The sequence below is a fragment of the Perca flavescens genome, chromosome 9, assembly GCF_004354835.1.
Source record: "Perca flavescens isolate YP-PL-M2 chromosome 9, PFLA_1.0, whole genome shotgun sequence".
NCBI lineage: Eukaryota > Metazoa > Chordata > Actinopteri > Perciformes > Percidae > Perca > Perca flavescens.
In genome coordinates, this window is record NC_041339.1 from 9,665,687 (window position 1) to 9,691,311 (window position 25,625).

A 25,625-nucleotide genomic window follows, 5' to 3' on the forward strand; every position below is an offset into this window, starting at 1 on the left:
CCTTTAAAATATATTTTTTAATAAGACTTGAGATGTGAAAGCAAGAAAATAAAACAGACAAAAACAAATACATATTTTGTTGAAGCATATTTTGACTACCCATGGTGATGAATCCCCGCAAAACTTTTCGGCATGAACATTTTAAGTGAACTATGCTGATGCATCATAATGGTAGCAGATGTTCACACACTGGGCCTAATCGGAGGTGGGCTTGTTGCAGAAGAGGCCTAATCCAGAAACACGTGGGACATTAGATCATATCCTGTCGCCCCTTTTTGGAAGACTACTTTTCCACTTTTTGATTTATTACTGGGATATTTAGAACAACTCATCTGTCATCTCATCATCATTCCCCAAATTAAAGTTAGAAAATGTCAACAAAAAGAGGCACATATTTTTTTCAGCTCATCATCAATAATCTCCTTTTTGTACATTGGAGAACAAGACTATGTTTTAAACTGTTTAATCCAAGATAGGTACGCACCAGATCTATTTGAAGTGATCAGGCCTCCTATCCCAAGTTTATGATTATAATCTCACTTCAACTATGTGAGATTGAAAAGTTTTTGTTGAATCTAGAGAACAAACGTTTTGCACTAAAACTGTAACTACAACATTGAGAGGAAGAAAATAAATTCTCAGAGAAGAAATATGAGAAAATAAGTTGTTTTTGGCTCCCATTTAGGTCAGAGCTGTTGTTCACTCCCTTCCTTTTACCCTTGCCTGTTCCCCTTCCTTTCTTTCTCTTAACTTTCCCTCTACCACTCCTACTCGCTCTCTCTCTCTCTCACATCTGGATGATATCTGGTGTGGCTGTGTGACTCCTTGCCTGCTATGGGACAGCCTGTGTTTGGACGTCAGACTGCACTGCGTTTCAGCAAACGGTGGTCAGACAGGGTAAAGTAGTAGACCAGAACACTGTTTTTGCAGACTTTACTATTGCATATTTTATGGGTGGCTGTTATGTTATGTGGACCTTAGACCGAGCTGTAAGTGTCACCGTCATTCATCCATGCATGACTATATGGCATGTTTATTTTAGACGATCCAGACTAAACAGTGCGGTAAAACCATGTTACGACTCTGCTCAGCTGAGAAAGAGCATGAAAACAAGATGATGACTTTTAAAAAATCTGCATCTCTGCTAATAAATACTATTCTCCATTCAAGCCTCCTAATTATAATGTAACCTGAGAGTGCGGTTGACTTAGTGGAGGCTTTTTTAACTCCTCTCTGACACCTGGATGCTATGCTGTTTTTATTTACCACATTGTGTGTGAAAGTGCAAAGGCTTTTATTTTTAATTTGCAGTGGTTGTACAGTATGCATGCTGCTTTGTGTATTTTCTCTGTGTATGTGTGTGTGTGTGTGTGTGTGTGTGTGTGTGTGTGTGTGTGTGTGTGTGTCACTGTCGGCAAACAGAAAAGGTTTGTCTGATGGATGGCTTTTAGACGTTTGCCTTGAGAGCTGCATTGAGTGCCCTATGAACATTGTCTTATATTGTTGGCCTGGTGCATAAACAATGCAAACTCTCTATCCATTAAATACATTATTTAGAAGTAATGATACTGTTTTTTTTCTGTACACCAGTTGATTGCCCGGCAGAGGTACACCAGTGTTGGAGAATTAAAAAGATTTGAAATGAATTTGTGCAGTACATAGTCATACTGTACATAAAATTGTGGTAAGCAGATACATGTGTGTTTTGCTTGTTTTAAAGAGGTACTCCAGTTATTTACTATTTGGTTGGGGAAAATAGAGAGAATGCACAGAGGGAATGATGAAAGAGAGGTAATATATCCAAAATTTTAGTCTCTATTATGGGTTAAGTTCCAAAAACCCTGGATCCTAATGTAGATCCGCCACATGTTGTTCACAGTCTACGTTGAGCTGTTGCAGGTGCTGTATAGTAGTAAGTAATCTGGTGCATGCGTGTTACTTTGTAGGCTGGCTGGAAGTGTAGCTCCAGTTGTGAGTAACTGCTGTTCTGTCATGTTGCATCCTCAATGGTCATTAAACCAAGTTTGAAGTAAGACAACTTGGTTTCATTCATTCAAACTTCCAACATCTAAACCTCCCAAAATACCACTCAAAAGTGTCCATCATTACATCCTGCCTGCCCACATCTTTTAAACTCCAACCCTCTAGTTTATAACACAAGCTTTCTGTTATGTGTAAACATTTGTAGGTTTCAAGCCCAACCTGAGATTACTCCACTGATGTCATCTGAGTAATTTTACTCAGCTTCTCCTACAGACCCAGGTGGTCCATATTATAGAAAAAAATATTGATGTGATAAAGTGTGCGAGCAAATTTCTAATCTGGGGGATTAATAAATTGAGAGCAGGGGTTGATAAACTGTATCTTCAAAAAATATTCGGAGAAGCGGTTGCTTTCATAGGAAGGATAAGACTTCTGATATGGATCTGGTCTCTGATCTTCAAAATAACAAGAGCCACAGTGACGCTATACAAAATGCTAACATGTTGATGTTAAGCAGGTATAATGTTTTCCATGTTCACCATGTTAGTTTAGCATGTTAGCATTCTAACATTTGCTAATAGCAGTAAACAAAAAGTACAGCTGAGGAATGTCATTAGTTTTGCAGGTAGCCTATTTGATTGTAAACCAAAGTTTGGAAAAACTGAAATGTTAGATGGTCACTAAACTTATTTGGAGGGGAACATGAATTTCTGCACCAAATTTCATAACAATCCATCCAATAGTTGAGACATTTCAAGAATCGTCCATTATTTTGTTATTTAAATTCTTTAATTTTGAAGCTGCAAAATCAGGAAATGTTCTTTATCAGCAGTAACTTAACATGACTCAAGCAAACATGAATTGTAAAATAAAGCAGAAACCAAACTTCAAACCCCAGAGATTCAATTAGAAGCTACAAACATACTGAGAGCTGAACACACAACAAGCAGTTTTCCCTAAACAGTTATTTCACCTAGGTCCTAAATTTGCCGCCTTTGTCTTGGTCAAATATTAGCACTAAAACACACCACACAGACTACAGTCGATGGCCAAGTACCACGTATGTTCTGCGCCTGAGTGAGAGGAAATAAGTCTCCATACCAGCAGATGGCGGTAATCTATTTGTCGGGAAACCGAATACCCACAACAAATAGCGTTTGCTTTTGTTTGTTTTGCTTTCCTCTCTCTCATTTTCAAGCTGAACAGCCAATCAGATGAATTGCGACAGTGTGGGACACACCACACAAACTATCGTAAGGTCCTGACACATGAAGGCGACCGTCGGCCTTCAGCAACTGTCGCCTTAGTTTGTCAGTGCGTTATGATACTCCGCAGGACCCTCAGGCTCCCAGGCTTCTGGTAGACGACAAAGCTTGACCACCCAGGATGGAGCGAGTGGAGATTTTCATTTTTTTAATATACCCTCCTTGTCCTTACATGATGATTCCTCCCCTCCCCCTGCCTCCTCATCACTTAGCAGGTCATCACTTGCGGCCATCTTCCTTATATACTCCTGGATCTTTGTTGTTTTATCCTAGATAGTTGCTTTGACACTAAATAGGCCTTGGCCACCCTACTTCCGCTTGGTGTATAGTCTCAGCGTGCTGGACTTGGGGTGAAACCTTCCATGGTGAGGAGCGTTCTTGTCTTGATATCAGTAACCTATCTCTATCTCTTCCTCTGGCCAGGTTATTATACCAGCTGGGTATCTAATGACTGGCAGTACATATGTGTATTGATAGCTAGGACCTTGTTCTTCCAATTCATTTGACTCCAATCCAATGACTCTTCTATCCTACCTTACCCTGTGTAGGCACTTGGCTGTGGCTGACTGCCTTGCAGCCTCCTCATGGTTTCCATTTGTGTTCACATTACATCCTTGCTACACGTAGCTACATGCTAATTTTGGATCACATTCTGGAACATGTTCGATTGTGTAGTTTTTGGTTTAGAAGCCTTTATTGGTGATTTTTGAACAGTAGAAAGTGCTATGTTATACCCTACTCTGTTATAGCCTACAGTAATTATAGTTCTACATGTTAGCTACACACCAAGGAAAGCTGTAGGCTAATCTTGGCTGCTGATGTTAATTTCTCCACAATTTCTCCATACCTTCTAGAACAAGTTTAATAGTTTTTGGTTTAAAAGCCTTTATTGGTCATTTTTCATGTTAGAACGTGCTACTATACTCTGTTACAGTTAGTTCCCGGCTGAAATAACAGACAGGACAGGGACGGTAACACCTGAAACCTGAATATTAACGTAATATGTCCCTTTAAACCTCACATATGGTGACCTCTAATGGCACTTTTCTACGCAGCAATTCTGTTTGTAGTAAAACAAAAATGCAGTTTAAATTGCAGCTTCTGAGGGCACAGTAATGTGGTAAAGGTACCATGTGATTTTATTTCAGACAACACAGAAATATGTAAAAAGCATCAGATTCATCAGATTTTTTTTAACTCAAGTGTCCATGTGCTTGTGCAACAGGAGAGCTGAGCAGTAACCATGGCCTTTCCCAAGCATTCCATCCTACAGGCCCTGAGTGTGCTGCTCTTGGCCTGGATGTTGGTGCATTGCCAGGCCCCTTTTAAACCAGAAGAAGAGGAGGAGGAAGAGCCAATAAAGGAGACCGACACTGGAACAGTGGTGACGAAATCTGAGCCGCTTGAATGTCCGCCAGAGTGCAGCTGTACGGCCGAAGGGGCAGTAGACTGTGCTGGAGTTGACCTCACAGAGTTCCCCGCCAAGCTATCTGACAAAACTCGCCAGCTCTCTCTTCAGGTCTTTCACACAATTGCACACACACATAAATAGTAATACACATCCACATTTTGTAATACTGCTCAGAAAATTAGGGAGATACCAGTGCAAACTCTCGCCTGCCATGGTATTTACTCTCTGTGTTTTGTCCCCTGATGCCAGAACAACAAAATCGAGAAGATAACAGTGGAGCACATTTCCCATCTGCACCAGCTTGAGACTCTCAACCTTCAGAACAACTTGCTTACCACAGATGGTAATTACAGCCGTGATGCCGCCAAGGGGTGACCACAGCCAACCTGATACAATTGCTGCCCCCCTTTCTATTTTTGCATATGCATAATATAGAATATGCAAATTAAAGCTGTATATTTGTTTTGTTTTTAAGAAAAAACACAACTAGCCTATTTTAAGAAAAAATAATTGCCTAACATATGAATATACAGATACATGTTACATTAAAGTGCTCATATTATGCTCATTTTCAGGTTTATAATTGTATTTTTTGTTGTTGTTGTTGTACTGCACATTGCTGCAGCTCGTCTTTTCACCTTGTGTGTTGAGCTCTCTGTTTTAGCTACCGAGTGAGGCATCACACTTCTATTTCATCTTTGTTGGGAGTCGCATATGCGCAGTAGCTAGGTAAGGACTACTACCCAGTCAGAAGCAGAGTATGAGGGCGTGCCACACTAGCAGCTAGGCATGTGGCGTGTGTTACAAAGTGACGCACGTTCGTCACGGAAGTAAAGGCTGGACTACAATAGAGCTGTTTGGAGCAGTTTGTGAACAGTGTTTTCTGTTGGAGAATGTAAGTGCCTTTGGGGTGGACTCACACAAAAGGTATATAACACAATAAAGGAAAGGGAAAAAGCATAATATGAGCACTTTAAAACAGGATTGATTGGAGCTTTAAGAAATTTCATCACAGTTTTTTTTTTAAATGCCTTCAAATTAATTGAAATCAATTATCACATTCACAGACTTGAAGCTGATGCAGGGTTTTTTTTCAGAAATAAGTCTTGCTTTTCTTTTAATACAAAAGGGAGAATGTGCTGCTACTTATGTGATTGACTATGGTGATGTTTTATATATATGCATGCTTCTTCTCAATGCCTTTACTCCTTAGTTACTGTATAGCATAGAGCATTGAGGTTCATTATAAATCTTGAGGCCCTCCCTCATCATTGCTGTATGCTTGGGGTGGTTGGCTGGCTTTGTTCATCTGAAGACTTAATCACTGGCATGCATGTGTTTTTTTTTTTTTAAGATTATTTTGGGGCATTTTAGGCCTTTATTTGGATAGGACAGCTTAGACCTGAAAGGGGAGAGAGAAGGGGAATGACATGCAACAAAGGGCTGCAGGTTGGAGTCAAACCCGCGGCTCCTGCGTCAAGGAGTAAACCTCTATGTATGGGGGCCCGCTCTACCAGGTGAGCTAACCAGGCGCCTGGCCTGCATGTGTTTATTTATAAGACAATTCTTAAGTTGTTTCCTTCATATCTATTCATCCATCTGAAAAATGCTGGAAGCTACCGGCTCTGCTCCGTGACATATTCGCAAGACTTACTCCTGCTATCTGTCCCCAAAGTCCATCTTGAAATGGAAAAAAGGGCTTTTAGGTATGTTGCTCCTGCAGCTTGGAATTTGCTGCAATCTGTTTTGGGTCTAGGGGAGATGGTCTCTTTCAATGTTTTCAAAATTAGATTGAAGGAGTTGGAGGAAGGTACATAAGGTTGGGGATGCTTTGACTGAGATATTTGTCTCTATGTGATCTAGAATACTCTGGTTAAATACATTCTAAATAATAAAATAGAATAAATAAATAGAATTTTGAGCTGACTTTGATGTGTAGCCTGATGAAAACTAAACTACTAACAGTGTATACTTGTTTATCGGTTTGTGATGGAAGGTAAATTGATTAATTTTTCTCTTTATAGGCCTTGAAGATGAAGGCTTTGAGATGCTTGAACAGCTGAATTATTTATACTTGGCAAATAACAAGGTGAGTCACACACACCAGACTTTCATATGTTGATTCTCAATGCTACTTTATCTTTTCTGTATCCATCTCACAATCATTTTACTCTATTCTATACACTAACATAATGCCAGCTGGCAGAGAAAGAGGTGGCAGTCTCATCTCATACACTATGCAAGCTTATGCTTGTAATCACTCCCAGTATGGCAGTGCCAGCTGGTAAGAGCTAAAATGTTACTGACGCTTTTGGACACAAAGTGACACAGAAAGGATGGACACATTTGTTTGTGCCTTCAGGCAAACAGGATACAGGAAGAATAGAGGGTTTTAAGTGCTCAGTAAGCCTCAAAGACACCCATTCTGCTTTAATCAATGTTATAAAGGAGAGAGCTCTAAATGAACATGTAATCTCACCAGTGTTTCTCAGATTTGCTATTTGTACAATAGCGCTCATTCTGGTAGGAGTCACAAAAGTGAAGAAAACCTTGCTTATTTAAAGGGGTACACAGCTTTCCATACAGCAGTGCCCACTTCTTTAGGGAGGACAGAAATGAAAATCCAACAAGTTTTCATACTTAAACCACAATATAGGTAGTTTGTCATTGCCTTCTAAAACAACCATATGCCCATCACAAAAATTCAGATAAGCATTCATATTTGTGTTTTTTCTGCCACCTCTATGGGGCAACTAAAACTACTTGATTAATGTTTTGGGAAGTGTGTGATCATACATGGTTAAAAACAAGATTACTAGTTTACAGCCACCCAATGACAATTTTAACATGCTGATGTTTACCAGGGTTACCATCTTATTTTCATGTACTGGCATGCTAATGTTCCCTAATTAGCATTTAACACAGCTCAGCTGAGTCAGCTGAGGATGAGAATGTCGTTAGTTTTGCAGGAATTTGGTCAAAGTTAATTATAAATTGAAAGTTTTACCTGATGTGACTAGATGAAAAGACAGTGGATCAGTATTTAAAATTAAAAGAGTTTCACTCGATAAGTTACTCTACAAACATTGACCTGCTGGTGGAACAAGATGTAAAGTCACAAAAGTCATTAGAAAATATCATCCGGGCACCATGAATTTCTGTACAAAATTTCTTGGAAATTTTCCAATATTGGTTGAGAGAATACACTTAAGACTGATGCGGTAGACTTATCAACCAAACGACTGGTGGACATTGCCATCTCTACAGTAACAATGTCCTGTCTTGCTTCTTTTGTCGTGCTTGCAGCTCACCTCAGCACCAAAAGTCCTACCACCCTCTTTGGTTAGTGCTGATTTTGCTGCCAATAAGCTCACAAGGATTTACCTATATACATTTGGCCATAAACCAAAACTGAGGTAGGAATGTGTGTGTTTGTGTAAATTTACCACTTGTTCCTGAAATCATGTTCATTTACACGTGGCAATGTCCCTTGATCATGGCTCCCAGGTCTGTGTATCTCCATAACAACAAGCTGAGTGACGCAGGGCTTCCTGATCATGCGTTCAATGGTTCTGACAACCTGGAGATCCTAACCATGTCCAGCAACTGCTTGGGAGTTGTCCCGAGGAACCTGCCCTCCAGCCTTTATCGTCTTCATCTCAAGGTCCAGCACCTGTTAAGTTTGCAGTTAGCAGTTAGGTGGATGACAGAGCATGTAAGTGGAGTGGAGCGGGGAGAATTGTTGCTCCTTGCTCACAGAGTTGTTTGTTCCCTCCGCTCCCCAGGCTGCCCTCCTCAATATCGCTCTGTGCTCAACTCAGATTTCACCTCACTCCACTAAATTTACTTACTGGTCACTCCAAAAAAAAGAAGAAAATAAAAAAGGTGCGTAGTATTTATCAGATAAATGGCGCCCACCTTTATACCCAGAGCTCCGCCATCAGGTCTGGAGTGGGACAGTAATTTTCAGCCCTGGAGTTTCATGCCGTAGACCGGCCCACTTTACTTCACGACTGACTATATTAAAATAATGTAATTAAAACTATAGTATATAAGTCTGCAATAGCGCACTGTTCGCTACAGCCTTGTAGTTATATTGTTGTAAAATATCATCATTTCCAATTAAGTGCAACCACAGTAAGTGTTGCTTCGCAATGTAGATGTTAACAACATCTTAATAACACAACACAATGATGTTCAACAATATCAGAATCTAATACACATACGTGTTCACAGATATCCAAACCTTAAAAGGAAATAAAAGAATAAATAAAAATACAAAATAAAAAGACAAAGAATAACATAAAATACTAATGCACTTTCTAATGACACCATCATCTATGTTTTTACTTTGTATAAGATTTCATATTACTTTCATCCTGTTCCCTTTCAATCGTGGGCTTATACACTATTATATAGTATATAGCATTTTTACTATCCTACAGTACATTCGAGGATAAAAGGCATAATGGGTCACTAGCACAACATTTGGGCATAGAAAGTGATTATATTGTAACTAATATGATCATGTTTGCTTGTTCCCACACTGTGTTACAAAAGCTTGCAGTAGATGTGCGTTCCACACTGTCAGCATATATCCCTCGCACACTACTGACTCTGCTTCTGACACTAAATCAAATTTTAAAAAATTATCATAATTCTCAGCACAAATCTCTTTTTTACAAAGCTTTCTGATAAAGTCAAGTCATATTCATTAATGTAGTGCTGAATCATCTGGCATCATTAATTATCAAAGGGAATTTTTCATATAGAGCAGGTCTACACCATACTCTTCATTAATGTTAGTTCTAATTCTTTGACTGGACTAGTGGCTGCTGCTAAGGAGCTACAAGAAAAAGTTTGATTCATAATAGAGATCTTCCAATACCGATACCAGTATCGGAAAAGCCTCCAATATGACAAAAAATACAGACTGGCCCACAGGGAATTCTCCCAGTGCTCCCAATTAGCCAATCCAGGCCTGTCCGCCAGCAAAAAATCAGTCGGATGACACGTTCGCTAGTGGTCGTGGAGGCAGGGCAGGCACCGTCCATCTGCATGGATTGTGCTGCAGTAACATAGGGCTCGGGCATGCTTTGAACTCATGGTACCAGAGGTACTGGAGCAAAATTGGAGCAGGAAATAAGGTGAAGCCACAACATTTTGAAAATTTGATCTGCCCTCCATCAGAAATCCTCGCGCTCCCCTCTTGCTTGTGCTCCGCTGACATGCTCTGGTGAATGATATACATCTTGTTTCTTCATATTCATAATTATGGTAAATTATTACAGAGTAACAAGCTGGAGAAAATCCCAGTGGGGGCCTTTGACAACTTACCAAACCTCAGAGAGCTGTATCTCCAGAACAACCTTATCAGCAATGAGGGCATGGACAATGAAACTTTCAGGTGGACAAACCCCCAGGGGTTAACATATTCTAACAAATTGATGCTATTGCCAAGTGTTAAAGAAGAAAATCCTTGATTTATGTGTTTTTAAGTGTGTACACGACAAGAGCATCACTTAACAAAGACTATAGGAATTATTGTGTTGCAGCATCAGACAAAAATCAGACAGAACTGATCTGATGACTTTCTCTCCTCCTCCCCTGGCAGCCAACTGAGCAGCCTGGAGTATCTAGACTTGTCAAATAACAACCTGAGCGTCGTACCCAAGGGTCTGCCTCGCAATCTAGTGCTGCTACACCTGGAGAAGAACTCCATCCGTAGCATCCCTGGAGACGCTCTAACTTCTGTCCGAAACCTTGAGTACCTGCTTCTTCAACAATAACAAGCTGCGCTCACGTTCCATCCACCCGACTGCCTTCCAGGTATATTTCTTTTAAATTTCATATTATTTTGGATCTTTTACATGATAGCTGAGTTGTGTAAAAACTTGGACATTTCAGATTGTATTTTAATTAACCATAACTCTTGTAGGAACAGAATGGAAGAGATTATATGTTCTGCATATCATGAACTGCTTTTCTGTCAGCATCTGACAAATTTGACCTTCTGCATAACACATTTGCATTTTCAATAGGGCTTGAAAAAATTGCACACTCTTCACATGTACAACAACTTGCTAGAGCGGATTCCCAGGGGCTTGCCTAAGAGGGCCAAGACGCTAATGATGCTACACAACCTTATTACTGAAATTGGCCGTAACGACCTGGCCCTGCTGTACACCCTGACTGAACTCAACCTCAGCTACAACAAGCTGACAAGCCCCAAGCTGCACCGTGAAGCGTTCAGGAAGCTGCGTGTTCTGGAAACCCTGGATCTTTCAGGGAACAGCCTTCATTTGATGCCCCTTGGCCTTCCACGCAGCCTGCAGGTGCTTGAAATCAAGAACAACCACTTGAACTCCATACCAGAAGGTGCACTGATGGGCATGGAGAAGCTACGAAAGCTCATCTTGAGCGACAACCAGCTGAAATTGAATTCAGCCTACCAGGGAGCCTGGATGGAGCTCAGTGCGCTCACAGTGAGTGGTTGGGGGAGGAAGAAACGATATTACTGCAAGATTTTGTCACTGCAGGTTGTGTCACTCTTGTCCAATGCAGGAACTTGCAACCTGGACTCTTGTGATTCTTTACTATGGGGTTCTTCCTTGCACTTCCAATGTGTTTTACAAATCATTTCAGATATATGTATGCATATATTCTATTGCCAGGAAGTGTTATGTTACCTTTGTATTTACTTGGACCTCGAAATATATCAAATGTTCTTGAGTATTAGCGGTTTTAGGCCACCTTATGGCCACAAGAGTAGAGGGCACACTAAAAGGATGTATTGGTATTACGTGGAAGTAAAGTAATTTATGCTTCATTATCCTTCCTCTGTTTTTTTTAGTATGGGCAGAAGTGTAGCATGTACAGGAAGTGCCAAATGCAGCGAGTATGTAGTGGAGCTGGATTCACAAGCATCCGAGTCAATTCAGGTCGAGGAGAGTGTGCAGGTTTGCAGTGCTAAACAATCTCAGCATATACAGTTACTGCAAGTGAGTCAATTAACCAGCCACACAGATATTTCTCAAAGTACTGAAGTGAGTTTGTAATACTTGCACCCAAAGCAGACAAAAAACTGTGGAAGCAAAAGCAGAACCTATGGCAATGGTTTAGATTTGTTCCTGCAGTGAAAAAGGATATTAGTTAAAAATAGAAAGCATATTTTTGTATAAGTCTTCTCAGTTTACAACCATTTATCACATAGATCACTGAAAATGTTATTTTTTCATTGTGGACCTTGTAATTTTAGACGCTGGATCTGTCTGGCAACCAGCTGTCACACATTCCCTCTGACCTGCCTGAGTCTCTGGAGTACCTTTACCTGCAAAGTAACCACATCTCTAGTGTTCCTGCTTTAGCATTTGAAGGCACTCCAAATATCAAAGGCATCTTCCTCAGGTAAGAGACACATAAACCATTTCTTATCAATCAGGAGGTTGTAGATATTAGACTTAATAGTCATGTTACTGGTAATTAGAGGTGTTAGAAAAAAATCGTTTCATGTATAAATTGTGATTTCTATCTTCTTAGATTCTGAACCAATTCACAACTTCCAATAATAAACCCTACAAAACTTATAGATTTTCCCATGTATCAGACAGAATTGTCATGTTACATTAATGGACTAGTTCCAGAAGGCAGCAATGCAAAATTGCAAATGCCAGCTGTTCTTACCATGTTCTTTCCGTGAAAATCATGATGTTGCAGTCCATAATCCAATCAGTGATCTGCAGCCGCAGTTCATCCATTTTGAAAAACGCTGTGTAGTAATATCCGATAAGGAGTTAGCTTTAGCCTAGCCGTTAGCCCTCTCTCTTTGTTTACACTCTCAACCCGGCCTGCGACACTTGCGTGTTGTAGTACTTATTTTTACTCTGTCTTGTCTCGGTCTCAGAGAATCACAACATTTTGAAGAGAGTAAATGTAATTTTCTGTATTCTGGTGTCTTTTAACAGGTGATTTGATACTTTTATGAGAAACATTATGGGTAGACTTTGTAATTTCATTGAGAAGAAAGTGTTGACTCAAATCACATATTTAACAAAATTCATTAAAGATATTCAAATTTGCAATTTAAATTATTTTAATATTAGAAAAGCTAAAATTACAGAAACGGATTTGATGCATAGCTATCTTTATATGGAGTTTATTCCTTTCTTTATTCAAGAGCGCATTCTTTCAATTTGAGAGCATTTCTCATACATTTTACGTTTACATTTTGTAATAATTTCCCTCAAAACCTTGCTCTCAAACTCAAACAGTCATTAAAGCTTTGAGCAGCGATGGACGGGCCCTCGCGCCTTGCGCGCGTCGGGGTTACCAGCGGACGCCGCTCCTTGCGACCGTGCATTTGCGACCGTGCATTTGCGACCGTGCATTTGCGCGGACCTCAGACACCGCAAATCATCAACAATGAAAAGGCAACTCCCCGCTGAGTTAAACGATACCTCACACAAGACTCTACGTCATACGGTTCATTAGCTGTGAAAAGGGGCGTGGCTAAAGCATAGGAGGCGGTTCAAACCATCATCAATGAAGAAGGAACTCTCTGCTGAGTTCAATGATACCTAACTCAAGGGTCTACATCAAACAGGTCATTAGTTATAAAAGGAGGCATGGCTAAAGCTTGGGGGGTGGTCTAACCATCACCAATGAAGAATGAAGTCTCTGCTGAGTTCAATGATACCTCACACAAGGGTATAACTTAAACAGTTTAAATGTTATGAAAGAGGGCGTGGCTTAAGCATAGGGGGTGGGAAAAACCATCACCAATGAATAAGGAACTCTCTGCTGAGTTCAATGACACCTCACACAAGACTCTACCTGAAACGGTTCAAATGTTATGAAAGGGGGCGTGGCCTGATCAAGTGGGCGTGATCATATTATAGGGGGTGGCTCAGTATCACATGTAGACCACACATTATAAGTTTCATGTAAATCGGATGATGTTTGTCATATAAGGCAGATTTCCTGGTGCCTGCGGGGGGCGCTATGACCAAAATTCTATTTTGGCCTGTAGGTGTCCTCAGGCCTGGACCCTTGTCAATCGTGAGAAATTTCGGTCAGATACGACAATGTACATTCAAGTTACAACAACTTCTTTGTTCATCGCTAAACACTCAACATGGCCGCCACGCCCACACCGTCTAACGAAAAGTTTTTCTTTTAATAAATTTTCATTGTTAAGGTGGTGGGATGGTACATACCAAGTTTGAAGTCCATTGGATGAAATCTCTAGGAGGAGTTTGTTAAAGTATAGCACCTTGACTTTTAGGCCTACTTCCTGTTGCCACTAGGGGGCGCTATGACTGTCCCCGCCACGGCCACGCCCTATGACGAAAAGTTTTTCTTTTAACAAATTTTTATCTATAACATCTTAAGGTGGCACAGACCGAGTTTGAAGTTGATCGGATGAAATCTCTAGGAGGAGTTCGTTAAAGTACGACATGTGGAAATAGCCAAAACTTTGGCTATTTTATGGGCCCTTAACTACCCTGTGAATATGGCCCTATTTGTAACAAGAGTTTTTATTCCAAATATGGTATGCTCATGAATATTTAGATGAGCTGCGTGCTGATTGGTTTGAGCGAACCACATACAAATACATTGGAGATGAGACAGCAGGTCTCATATTTCAGACACTGCTTATTGTTTGTCTGCTATTTCGTTATTAAATTCACTTTTGAGACTTTTATGCAAGAAATCAACTATATAAAGCTCAAATATGGGCAGTTTCACGAAAATGTATGGCTAATTGCTAATTTGCGGCAAGCTCCATACCCAGTGAAAGTCACCGGTTCTCGGTTACTGGACTAACAGGGCTTGGGGCTCCGCGGAGCTCCACGGAGCTGGCCGGCTGCCAGCTGCCAGCATAACTACAGTATATTTACAGTTTGAAATTTGTCACGCCACTTATATTACAGCTACCACAAGGTCTTATAAAGTTAACAATTGTGTCTGATTTCAATTTAATGCATTTATGTGAATAATAGAGGTTTCGTTAGCTGCTAGTGTCCCTCCAATCCTAGCTATGTGTGCAGGTCATGGCTAGTTAGCTAGCTACACTTTCGGCATAACTAGAGTATATTTACAGTTTGAATTTTGTCACGCTACTTATATTACAGCTACCTCAAGGTCTTATAAAGCTAACAATTGTGTCAAATTTCAATTTAATGCATTTATGTGAATTATAGGGGTTTCGTTAGCTGCTAGTGTCCCTTCAATCCTAGCTATGTGTACAGATCGCGGCTAGTTAGCTAGCTACACTTTCGGCATAACTACAGTATATTTACAGTTTGAATTTCGTCACACCACTTATATTACAGCTACCCCAAGGTCTTACAAAGCTTAGCTAACACTTTTGTCCGATCTAGCCACGGGCTCTATCAATGAGACTCGCGGACAAGAGGTGTTTATTTCCCCGATCGTTTGTTTAAATAACTCAACACACATATCCATTATAAGATTAACTGGAACCTGTGGTAAGAGATTGCAGGCGTAACAAGCTCACTGACCGTGCTTACACCGGCCATTTAGCAGGAAGAGGGGAGCTGCAGGCCCTGGAGCTCTGTCAGGGCAGCGGCGTTTGGTAGTCCATTAACCGAGAAACAGTGACTTTGCGTGGGTATGGAGCACCGTGCGCTGTGACTGAGCTCCATCTATCTCACAGCAGGCCGGGGTCTGTGAAGGAAGACAGCCTGAGTGGCGAGGCAGCAACCCAGGCAGCACCGGCCACTGAACTCTGACACGCAGTCGGACAAAATTTGCAATTAGCCATCAATTTTCAGAAAACTGCCCATATTTGACCTCTACATAGTTGATTTCTTGCATAATAAAGTCTCTGAAATGAATTTAGTGATAAAATAGCAGATGAACAATGTATACAATTTCTGAGATCTGTGCGACCTATTCAGAAGACTACCTGATCTCAGATCATTGGTGTAACATATGTAAATGTTGGGGCGTGACAAAGATAGAGACTAGAGCCAAATAAGGGGGAGTCACTGAGTTAACGTCAACTTGGTGACTCGTTGAGATTTGCCTGTTTTCAGAGGCAGTTTCAAATTGTGAGATTTGCAGAGGAAAGAGGTGTCAATGGGATTTTGAGGTTCTATGTATGTCCTATTAACCCACCAAACTGTTGTTATTCATCTATGACTAAGGTAAAATCGGTTTTGCATTCTATCACCCCTTTAAAGAGTTCCCCGTACATATGGAATATGTGACGGTGGAGAGATAGTCTCGATATGATAGAGAACGCTTTGTTACATTGTAACCTTGGTGTTAACTATCTCTGTTGCTCGACAGGATTTTTGCTTTTAGCCTCTGAAAGGTCATTAAATGCTGTTGTGACTACATTCCATTCTGCGAAAACTCTGAACAAAGCCTCTCTCGTCTGTTTTAATTGGTATTATTAAAACAGAAATGTATCTGCGAGCAATTGTTAGAAAATGTATATATCCTTATGTTTCTCATTAATCTTTTAAACCTTGCTTCATGTCACTTTTATCTCCAAGCTCATAACTGCCTTCAGAATCAACTCACAAAGGTCAAGCCTAGTAGATGATAGGATACAAACCACGGAACAATCGTGATTGGATTGTTTCATAACAACTTCCTATTTTCATCAACTGTCAAGTAAGGATAAACACGTCACACCTGCTTCTTTTTTTTACTTTTTCAGGTTTAACCGCCTGTCTGTGGACTCTGTGGACGAGAGCTCTTTAGCACACCTGTCCAACTTGCAGGTGTTGGACATCGGCACAGGAAACACTGACCTCCCCTTTAAAAGAGAAGAGATGGAGGAGGAACAGGAAACATAATTTGTGCTTAATGCATTGGACTGCATTGTGTCAAGGAAAGAATACGCTTTTAAAATGGAATGAACCTGTGAATGTCATCTTCCAGGCCCATTATTGTATTGTGCTGAGTGGCAGAGTTACATATTTCTGGTGCAGGATACCAGATGAAGTTACTTTAGTTCCATTTTTGGGCTGGTTAGTATAGCATATCTTTACACGCTTAATATGTCTTATAATTGTGTTTTTGTGCTTTATTTTAAAAAATACATTCACAGAAGTCAAACTGAATTTTTCCATGTAAATGTTGCAGAACCATACATTTAAGCAGTTAATGTTGTCGGATCAACAATTCAAAAATCTCATTTCATTTGTAGAGAAAAGAAAAAATTACAAAAAAACAAAACCTCACATTTGAAAAGCTTTAAAGTTCAACAATCCTTAAATGGGCTAAATGACATTCAAAATATTATTATAGCAGCTGTTTTTTATTCAATTTTAACCCAAGTTTGATATTAGTAATCAGAGGTGCAGTGCTACGTGCTCCTCTGTGCTTCCGTTGGAGCAGTTGCCCACTCATAGTCCCATAACCACGGTGTCTGTCCCCCGACTCAGATCGGTTAAATCAAAGGTAAACAAAAGAGGGGCTATACAACTTAATTGGAATTAAAACTACCACTGCAATGATAGAACAGAATAGGAAAATTAGATGTGGACTATTGCATATTAGATCTCTGTCTTCTAAAGCAGTGTTAGTAGAAGATTTGGTATCAGATAATCAAATTGATCTATTCTGTCTTACCGAAACATGGCTGTGCCATGAAGAATATGTCAGTCTAAATGAAGCCACTCCTCCCAGTCATAATAATACTCAAATTCATAGAGGCTCAGGCCAAGGAGTGGGAGTTTCAGCCATATTTGATTCAAGCCTGTTAATTAATCCTAAACCTAAACTAAATTATAACTTGTTTGAAAGCCTTGTTCTTAATCTTCAACATCCAACATGAAAACCATTACAGCCAATTATATTTGTTGTTGTTTACCAAGCTCCAGGTCCATATTCTGAATTTTTATTTGAATTCTCAGAGTTTTTATCATTTGTAGTCCTTAAATCAGACAATTTTAATATCCATGTGGACGTTGACAGCAATAACCTTAGTATTGCTTTCAACTCACTACTAGGTTCAATTGGTTTTAGTCTGAGTGTGCATAAGGCCAATCACTTTTTTTTAACCACACCCTCAACCTTGTGCTGGCATATGGCATCGAAATTGAAGATTTAATAGTATTTCCGCAGAATTCTTTATTATCAGACCATTTTTTAATAACTTTCAAATTCTTACTACCCGACTATACGAAATTAGATAAAAGCTTCTACACTAGATGCCTATCTGAGAGTGCTATAGCTAAATTAAAGGAAGATATTCCAACAGCATTTAACTCAATGTTGTGCTTTAATATAACAGAGGACTCTTATGTTAACTTTAGTCCCTCCCAAATTGCTAATTTGTAGACAGTGCTACGGCCTGCCTATGGACAACTTTAGACTCTGTTGCTCCCCTCAAAAAGAAGATGATGAAGCAAAGGAAACTAGCACCTTGGTATAACTCCCAAACTCGCAAATTAAAACAAATCTCGCGAAAACTTGAAAGTAAATGGCGTTCCACCAAACTGGAAGAATCTCGTTTAGATTGACAAGACAGTCTGAAAACCAATAGGAAGGCCTTCAGAAATGCCAGATCATACTATTACTCATCACTAAGTTACTCTGGATGGTATTGCCCTGGCCTCCAGCACTACTGTCAGAAATCTAGGAGTTATTTTTGATCAGGATATATCCTTTAACACCCACTTAAAACAAACCTCAAGAACAGCCTTTTTTCATCTTCATAACATTGCCAAAATTAAGCACATCCTGTCTCAAAACAATGCTGAAAAACTAGTCCATGCGTTCATTACTTCCAGGCTGGACTACTGTAATTCCTTACTATCAGGTTGCCCAAATAAGTCCCTTAAGACTCTCCAGCTGATCCAGAATGCTGCAGCGCGTGTTCTGACAAGAACTAAGAAAAAAGATCATATTTCCCCTGTATTAGCTTTTCTGCATTGGCTTCCTATAAAATCCAGGATTGAATTTAAAATCCTTCTCCTGACCTAACTAGCTCGAAGAGCTCATAGTACCTTATTGTCCCACTAGAGCACTGCTCTCCCAGAATGCAGAGTTACTTGTGGTTCCTAGAGTCTCTAAATGTAGAATGGGAGCGAGAGCCTTCAGCTGTCAGTCTCCTCTCCTGTGGAACCAGCTCCCAGTCTGGGTCCGGGAGGCAGACACCGTCACCACATTTAAGAGTAAACTTAAAACTCTCCTCTTCGATAAAGCTTATATTTAGGGAGTGAGGAGTTGCAGCATTCAGCCAAACCGGCAGGGCAGGGTGTGTGTCTGCAGACGCAGCCCCCCTTCTCTTCATAGTCGTCAGATTAATCTACCATATAATCAATTATATAATCAAAGTAGAGGGAGGCAGGCCAGTACAGCCCGATCTGGCAGGGGAGAGTTCTAACCTGTCTCCCTTAATTATGCTGTTTAGTTATAGACTGCCGGGGGACTTCCTATGACACACTGAGCTTCTCTCTCCTCTCTCTTTCCATCTGTGTGCATCCTAGTCCCAGAAATGCTTGTTACTAATTTAGCTCTGGGCTCTGGCTTATTCCCCGGAGTCCTTATGTTTTTTGTTTCCTTGGCAGGGTGGCACCTAAATCATGGTTGCAGCTGTCCTGGTGGTCCTGCTCCGTTCCCTGCTATGCCCTGTTACACCCTGCTACGCTCTGCAGTGCACTGCTACGTCCTGCTACGCCCCCTGCTACGCCCTGCTACATCCTGTAACACCCTGCAGTGCCCTGCTATGCCATGAACTACTACTTTACTATTGGTCATTGTTCCATTATCTTTATTGTGACTATTATTGCCACTGTTTATCACACCCCCAACCATCACCATCACACACCACCTACCAAGAGCCTGGGTCTGTCCGAGGTCCTAAAATAAGTTTTTCTGATCACTGAGGTTTGAAATTGTTGGGTCTTTGTAAATTATAGAGTGTGGTCTAGACCTACTCTATCTCTAAATTGTCCTGAGATAACTCTTGTTATGATTTGATACTATAAATAAAATGTAATTGAATTGAAATAGTAGCCGGGCAGGCCGTGTGTGCTTGTTAGTGCACGTGAGTCACTCCTTTTGTAGTCTTACATTGTCAGACCTTCCCCACAGCGCTGCAGAGGAGGGTCTGGCGAGACCACACAGCATTCCAGGATGGGAGAAAAACATGCTGTGGTTTATTGGCATTTCTTTAAACCAATCACCAGACGGAGCAATGGTGCCTCTGCAAAACAGCCTCAGGATGGAACTTGTTTGAGTGGAACATGTGTACGTTCAAAGGTTGTTTTAGTTGTGCAAAGAAAACTCAGATTCAACATATAGTCTAGCTAGCTGTCTCGATTTACTCTGCAGAAATCTAAGGAGCAGTTAACCATAGTCCTCATAAATTGACCAGAGTTTAAAATGCCAACACAAAGAAAGTGGAAGGTAACGGACATCTGGCTAAAACCTCCCTTCGTGTTCATGTCCCACTGGCAAGGCACCCCATGCACAGGAGAGTGATGCTCATATGCTGGTTACCGCTTATAAAGCTGTTCTGACCCACAGTGGCAGGATGACGGCGTCAGGGAAACACACCCTTGTAAATATTTTTACAGGACATTGAAAGTACTCAACCTATCACTATATTGCTATGAATGCAGTGTCACTTTCACATACAGCAGTATAGTATTGTCACTTATACAGTCACTAAACACAGCAATAAATTATTTAAAAAGGCTCAAAAAGACTGCGTTTTCTGACATTTGCCAGAACATCAATATTTCAGCAGGTTCTCCACACAGGGCAGTGTCACTGCTCATTTCTTATTTGTCTCCAATATGCAGCTAGTGCATACATTATGTCCAATATAATAAATATAAGCCAGTAGAGATGCAAAACACATTTTAGAATACATCGGTTATTTTTCCATGAGACAAAATGTTGGCAGCCTGTTCCACTCTAAAATATCTGACTGTTACTGTGCACAGATTTGACCAGATTGAATTGGAGTCTTGTACAACCCAATAACGTAATAATTCCCTGAAAATGTAATGAAATATGAATATATCATATAAATAAATATAATTTTAATAAAACTTGCACTTTACCTGATCGGAAATGTAATAAAACCCAATAATGTAATAACTTGACCAATAATATAATAAAAGGGTCAGACTAATATTGTAATAAAAAATAAAAAAATAGCGACAATGTAAAACCCTACATTATTACATTATTGTGAATTTCTTACATATTTGTAGGTCATTTATACTTTTTAGAGTTTAGGTAAACTTTTTTCTTCATTTCAAATTAAATTTGAAACCCTTTTTAAATGCAGAAATTACATAAGATCAGGCAAAGGAGACACTTCATTTAACAAGAATCAATGTTGGCTCACATGAAAAATAACATTTAATGGAGATTGAATTGCATTGCTTGTGTAACGTTAGCCATCTTCTGCAGCTTTTATCATCTTCTGATGATGTCTAATCTAAAATTTACTCTGGTTAAATGGACTATCCTTGTATACTTTTGTATACCTGCACATTTTACATTTCCAAGAAAGAAAGCCTTTTTTTTGACATTTTCTGTCAAAATTATGACATTATCAGTTTTGGAGAAAATAAATGGCCCACCTGAAAGGTATTACAATATCAGTAAAACTGTACTACAGTATCAGTTAGGACATTTTATTACATTATTTGATCAAAATACTACATTATTGGGTTATATTACATTACTGAAGTGCAAATTTCATAAAATATTTAGGTGTTATTACATTTTCAGGAAATCATTACATTATTGGGTTAGCACGCAAGGAAGGCTTTATATTATGTCTTTAGAGTAAAATGTACCAACAAGAAATTGCACATGTGAAAATTCAGATTTAAAGGATATAGGTTTCAGATTTTTTCACATCTATCTTAATACACAGCCCGTTCTCACCCAGAAATGATCATAGGTGGGTTTCTTGTTGGGTAGCGCCATCTCGTAGTTGTATTAATTATTTTGACAGCAAAGGAAATAAGATGGAAAAGAATTAGGGCGCCAAATTCCACGTAAGGAGGCAAGTCGGGGTAGTGAATAGGCCAAAAAACACAGGAGACTGGGTGTCTGTGTGAAGCCATTAGTTAACTTTTGAAATTAATCAAGTTTAAGGACCTTAGTCTGTGAAGCAGTGTCTGTGATGTCACATTACATCCTCGTTTTAGTAGTTTTACCTGACAAATTTTAAGCCAATCCCTGATGTTTTACTAACCCTAAGTATTTTTGTTGCCTAAACTAGTTCCATTTCCGGTGTTTAAAACTGCAACCGTTATGTTAACTAGAACGGTCACATGATTAAAATTTCCACTGGCGATCATGTGTTACGGCCACCGTGCTGCAGTAAACAAAAACGGTCATATATATCATTGACAATTGACCTATTCTGTTGTTTAGGTATGAGGATGTGTTAATAACAGTACTTAAATGCAATATTAATTCCTCATGATGACACTATAGAGTGAACTAAGGAGTGTCTAATATATGGATGAGCAGTAAATGAACTGACAAATGAGTAGATTTTGTCCCCTTTGTTTTACAACAGAGTTGTATTTACTTCATGGCCAGTATGCGCAGGAGTATTGTCAAAAGATCCAACCTTTAACTGAATGGCTTCAATGCATAACATAGTGAGAAGTTATATTAACTAATACAGGAGTAAGTAAGTAAGTAAATGTGTTGTAGATATAGAATGTTTAGATCTGGTTTGATGTATTGCAAATAATAGCAACAAAATCCACTCAACCAACAAACAAGGACCACTAGGTTTATGTTGAATAGCCAGTGGAAATGCCAGGAAAGTTTAATTAGATCAAGTGCTCCTAAGGCTGTTCAAACAAATCTATATTTTGCCCATGTACTACAGTTATAACATGACCACAAGGAAAGGTAAAGTTTCTGATCATCTTCTTCAGCACTCTTTTTCTTCTCATCCCGTCAGCCTAGCACCACCAGCTTTGTTAAGGCAAAATTAATCAATTAGGGCATTTCACTTTGCTTCCTGATCATATAGCTCAAACCAGACACTTGTAATTCTGTCTTGTCTCTTGTATGACACAAACACTTGTCTTATTAACATGTTGCACACAAAAAAAAATAGAACTTATATATATAAAATGTAGATATCAAATAGAAATCAGTATATCAATGCAAGTACTCACACATGTAATCAGAGTGTGGGAGTTTAGGTGCGAGCTCACACTGAAGGTCCACACCAAGGATGAGCTGTTATCAATAAAATCATACTGTTGTCTTTTTTGGTGTCTTAAATTCCACTGTCAGTGTGATACTTGTCCAGTTTTACAGAAAGCATTTCACTGCTACAAGGCTTTTCTCTTAGTTTTCAGGACATCAGGTCACCAATAAGATTTGCCCCCACAATAACATGAGAGATGAAGATGAGCCTGGCCGTGCTGTCCTCCCACTTGTACAGGATCCTATGCTCCAAGGTTCTAATTAGCATATCTAAACAGACAACCCCTTCACCCTCCAGCAAGAGGCTATACGTTGGTCTCAAGGCCATTCATGTCAATAGAGCAGTGTCCTTTGCTCTTTTTCAGGTGCCTTGGAGGAATTGGTGGCTTCTTCCTCTGTGAAGGCGGCCGGACGCCCTCCTCCAGCTCCATCAGCCGTGCCACGTCAGAAGGAATAAGCTTGTGTTTCACCCCTAAAGAAGGGGGGTGGTAGTTGCCGTTGTTGTTGTGACAGTTCATCAGAGGTGGGATGTTCATTAGGGGTTTGCGCTCACAGATCAAAGGCACCTGAGGGCCGACAGGGTACAGGAAGGAAAGAAGGAAGGGAATTAGGAAGTGAAAGAAAAAAATGAAAGAATGTCAGGAAGGCAGGCTTTAGGTAGGAACTATTATAGTATTATATTGTGAAGAAGTGTAGAATTTATTAAGTAAATATAAATCATTTAAAAAAGTAATTACAGACAAAAACATCCTTCCAAAATATTTGCTTTAAGGAGTGTTTTGACATTTAAAGAAACTTTAAATGATGTCATCAGTGTTGTGCCTGAACGCGTTCATTGAACGATAGTTCATGAACTCGTTCATATTTTGGGCGAACATGAACTGAACATACTGTATTACTGCCTGATGAACGTTACTGTGAACTCGTTCATTCTGGTGTCTGTGAATGGCACGCTCTCTCAGTTTAACTTCGTTCAATAGGGTGCCAGATTTCTATAGAGCCTTCCAGGCGAAAACCCGGCTAAAACACACCGTAAACAGGCCTTAATATGTAGCAGAAAAAAACACCCAATCTGGCAACACCAGCCACCAGTGTCGCAGCGTCGCATGCGTCATCAAAACAAAAAGCAGCATGGAGGCAACAGTAGCATGTAGGCGACGAAGCAGCAAGGAGGCTTCGTGTGATCATTTAAACGAGTTTTAAGTTAAGGTCGGTGAGGATGGGAAAAATCTTACATTTCTGTGCAAACTTTGCCCGCCGGCTTTCAAAAACAAAATCCGCACTTCAGTCACATCCACAGCAAACCTGAAACGGCACATTGAACTGAATCAACATATGGAAAAAAAGAACTATAAACTAGTTCATTTTTGGAACTGTGAACTCAGTTCAAAATTTTGAAGTATGAACTATGAACTGAACTAGTTCATTTTAAAATTTGTGAACTGAACTTTGAACTAGTTCATGTAGAAAGTGAACTTTCCCAACACTGGATGTCATGTTGTTTTATAGTTTCAGAAAGTAGTATTGACAAGTATTGACAACCTTTTATCGCAACAGCTCAATCAATCAGAAACATTCCTCAATGTTTTGAAGTACCCTTTTAATGACAAACTTAGTTTGTGTCACAAATGCTTACCACCAAGATGGCGCCGCAGAATGGTAACACGGTGTGTTGGTGCGCTCTGTTTTGTTTTGTGTTTTAACTTTGTTTCTTGCGATGGTACCCGTATCTCATTCACCAGTGAAGAGCTCGTGAACTTCAGGGGAACAACACCATCGGACTTATTTTCCACTTTTCTTCTCCCTTCACTGGAAATTTTGGACATTCTGGTCAAAGGTGCGCTCACCTTTGCTCATGCAGCGAAACGCCTGAGGAGAGGGAAACGGGCCGGTGTGCTTGTGCGTCCCCGCCAGCGAGGATTACGCACACCATTACCGGGAATATTCCTCTCTAACGTGCGCTCACTGCCCAACAAACTGGAGGAACTACAACTGCTGTTGGTTAGAAACTTTTCTTCATCTGCTGTTTTGTGCTTCACGGAGACGTGGCTCTATGGATTAATACCGGACTCTGCGCTGCAGCTGGCAGGCTTCCAACTCTACAGAGCGGACAGAGACTCGGTCCTCTCCGGCAAAACTAAAGGTGGAGGAATCGGTTTCTACATCAATAGCGGTTGGTGCAATGACATGACAGTGATCCAGCAGCATTGTTCTCCTAACCTGGAATATTTCATTATAAACTGTAAGCCTTTTTATTCACCCCGTGAGTTCGTGTCATTCATTCTGATCGGTGTCTACATCTCACCGCAGGCCAACGTGCAGGACGCGCAGCGCATGCTTGCCGACCAGATTCTGTGTGTGGAGCGGACCAACCCGGAGTCCCTAGTTATTGTCCTTGGTGACTTTAATAAAGGGAACCTCACTCAGAAACTCCCTAAATATAGACAGCATATTAAATGCCCGACCAGAGAGGAGAACATTCTGGATCATTGTTACACCACAGTCAGGGATGCTTATCACGCCGTCCCTCGTGCTGCACTTGGACACTCTGACCACGTCATGGTCCACCTGATCCCCACCTACAGGCAGAAACTAAAGCTCTGCAAACCTGTTGTGAGGACATCAAGGAAGTGGACCAGTGAGGCTGTGGAGGATCTCCAGTTGTGTTTGGATTCTACTGACTGGGATGTGTTCAGGACTGCTACCAACAGTCTGGATGAGTACACAGAGGCTGTGACGTCATACATCAGCTTCTGTGAGGACTGCTGTGTTCCATCAAG

The 25,625-nt window shown here is 40.2% G+C and overlaps 2 protein-coding genes across 2 annotated transcripts in view; one reads left to right on the plus strand and one right to left on the minus strand.

Annotated features, from left to right (window-relative positions):
• The first annotated feature begins 768 nt into the window (after positions 1 to 768).
• podn (podocan) lies at positions 769 to 17,146 on the plus strand. The gene is given in 12 exon segments (XM_028588384.1): positions 769 to 989; positions 4,474 to 4,767; positions 4,909 to 5,002; positions 6,684 to 6,748; positions 7,966 to 8,075; positions 8,167 to 8,323; positions 9,951 to 10,066; positions 10,274 to 10,439; positions 10,441 to 10,488; positions 10,701 to 11,144; positions 11,918 to 12,066; positions 16,352 to 17,146. Coding segments are annotated over 11 exon segments (1,764 nt in total). The 5' UTR covers positions 769 to 989; positions 4,474 to 4,491; the 3' UTR covers positions 16,491 to 17,146.
• A 5,375-nt stretch (positions 17,147 to 22,521) lies between these two features.
• slc1a7b (solute carrier family 1 member 7b) overlaps positions 22,522 to 25,625 on the minus strand; it is a 124,269-nt gene continuing 121,165 nt past the window's right edge. Inside the window, exon 11 of the mRNA XM_028588027.1 lies at positions 22,522 to 23,411. Coding sequence (XP_028443828.1) covers positions 23,151 to 23,411 — 261 coding nt within the window. The 3' untranslated portion in view covers positions 22,522 to 23,150. The remainder of the gene's footprint in view (positions 23,412 to 25,625) is intronic.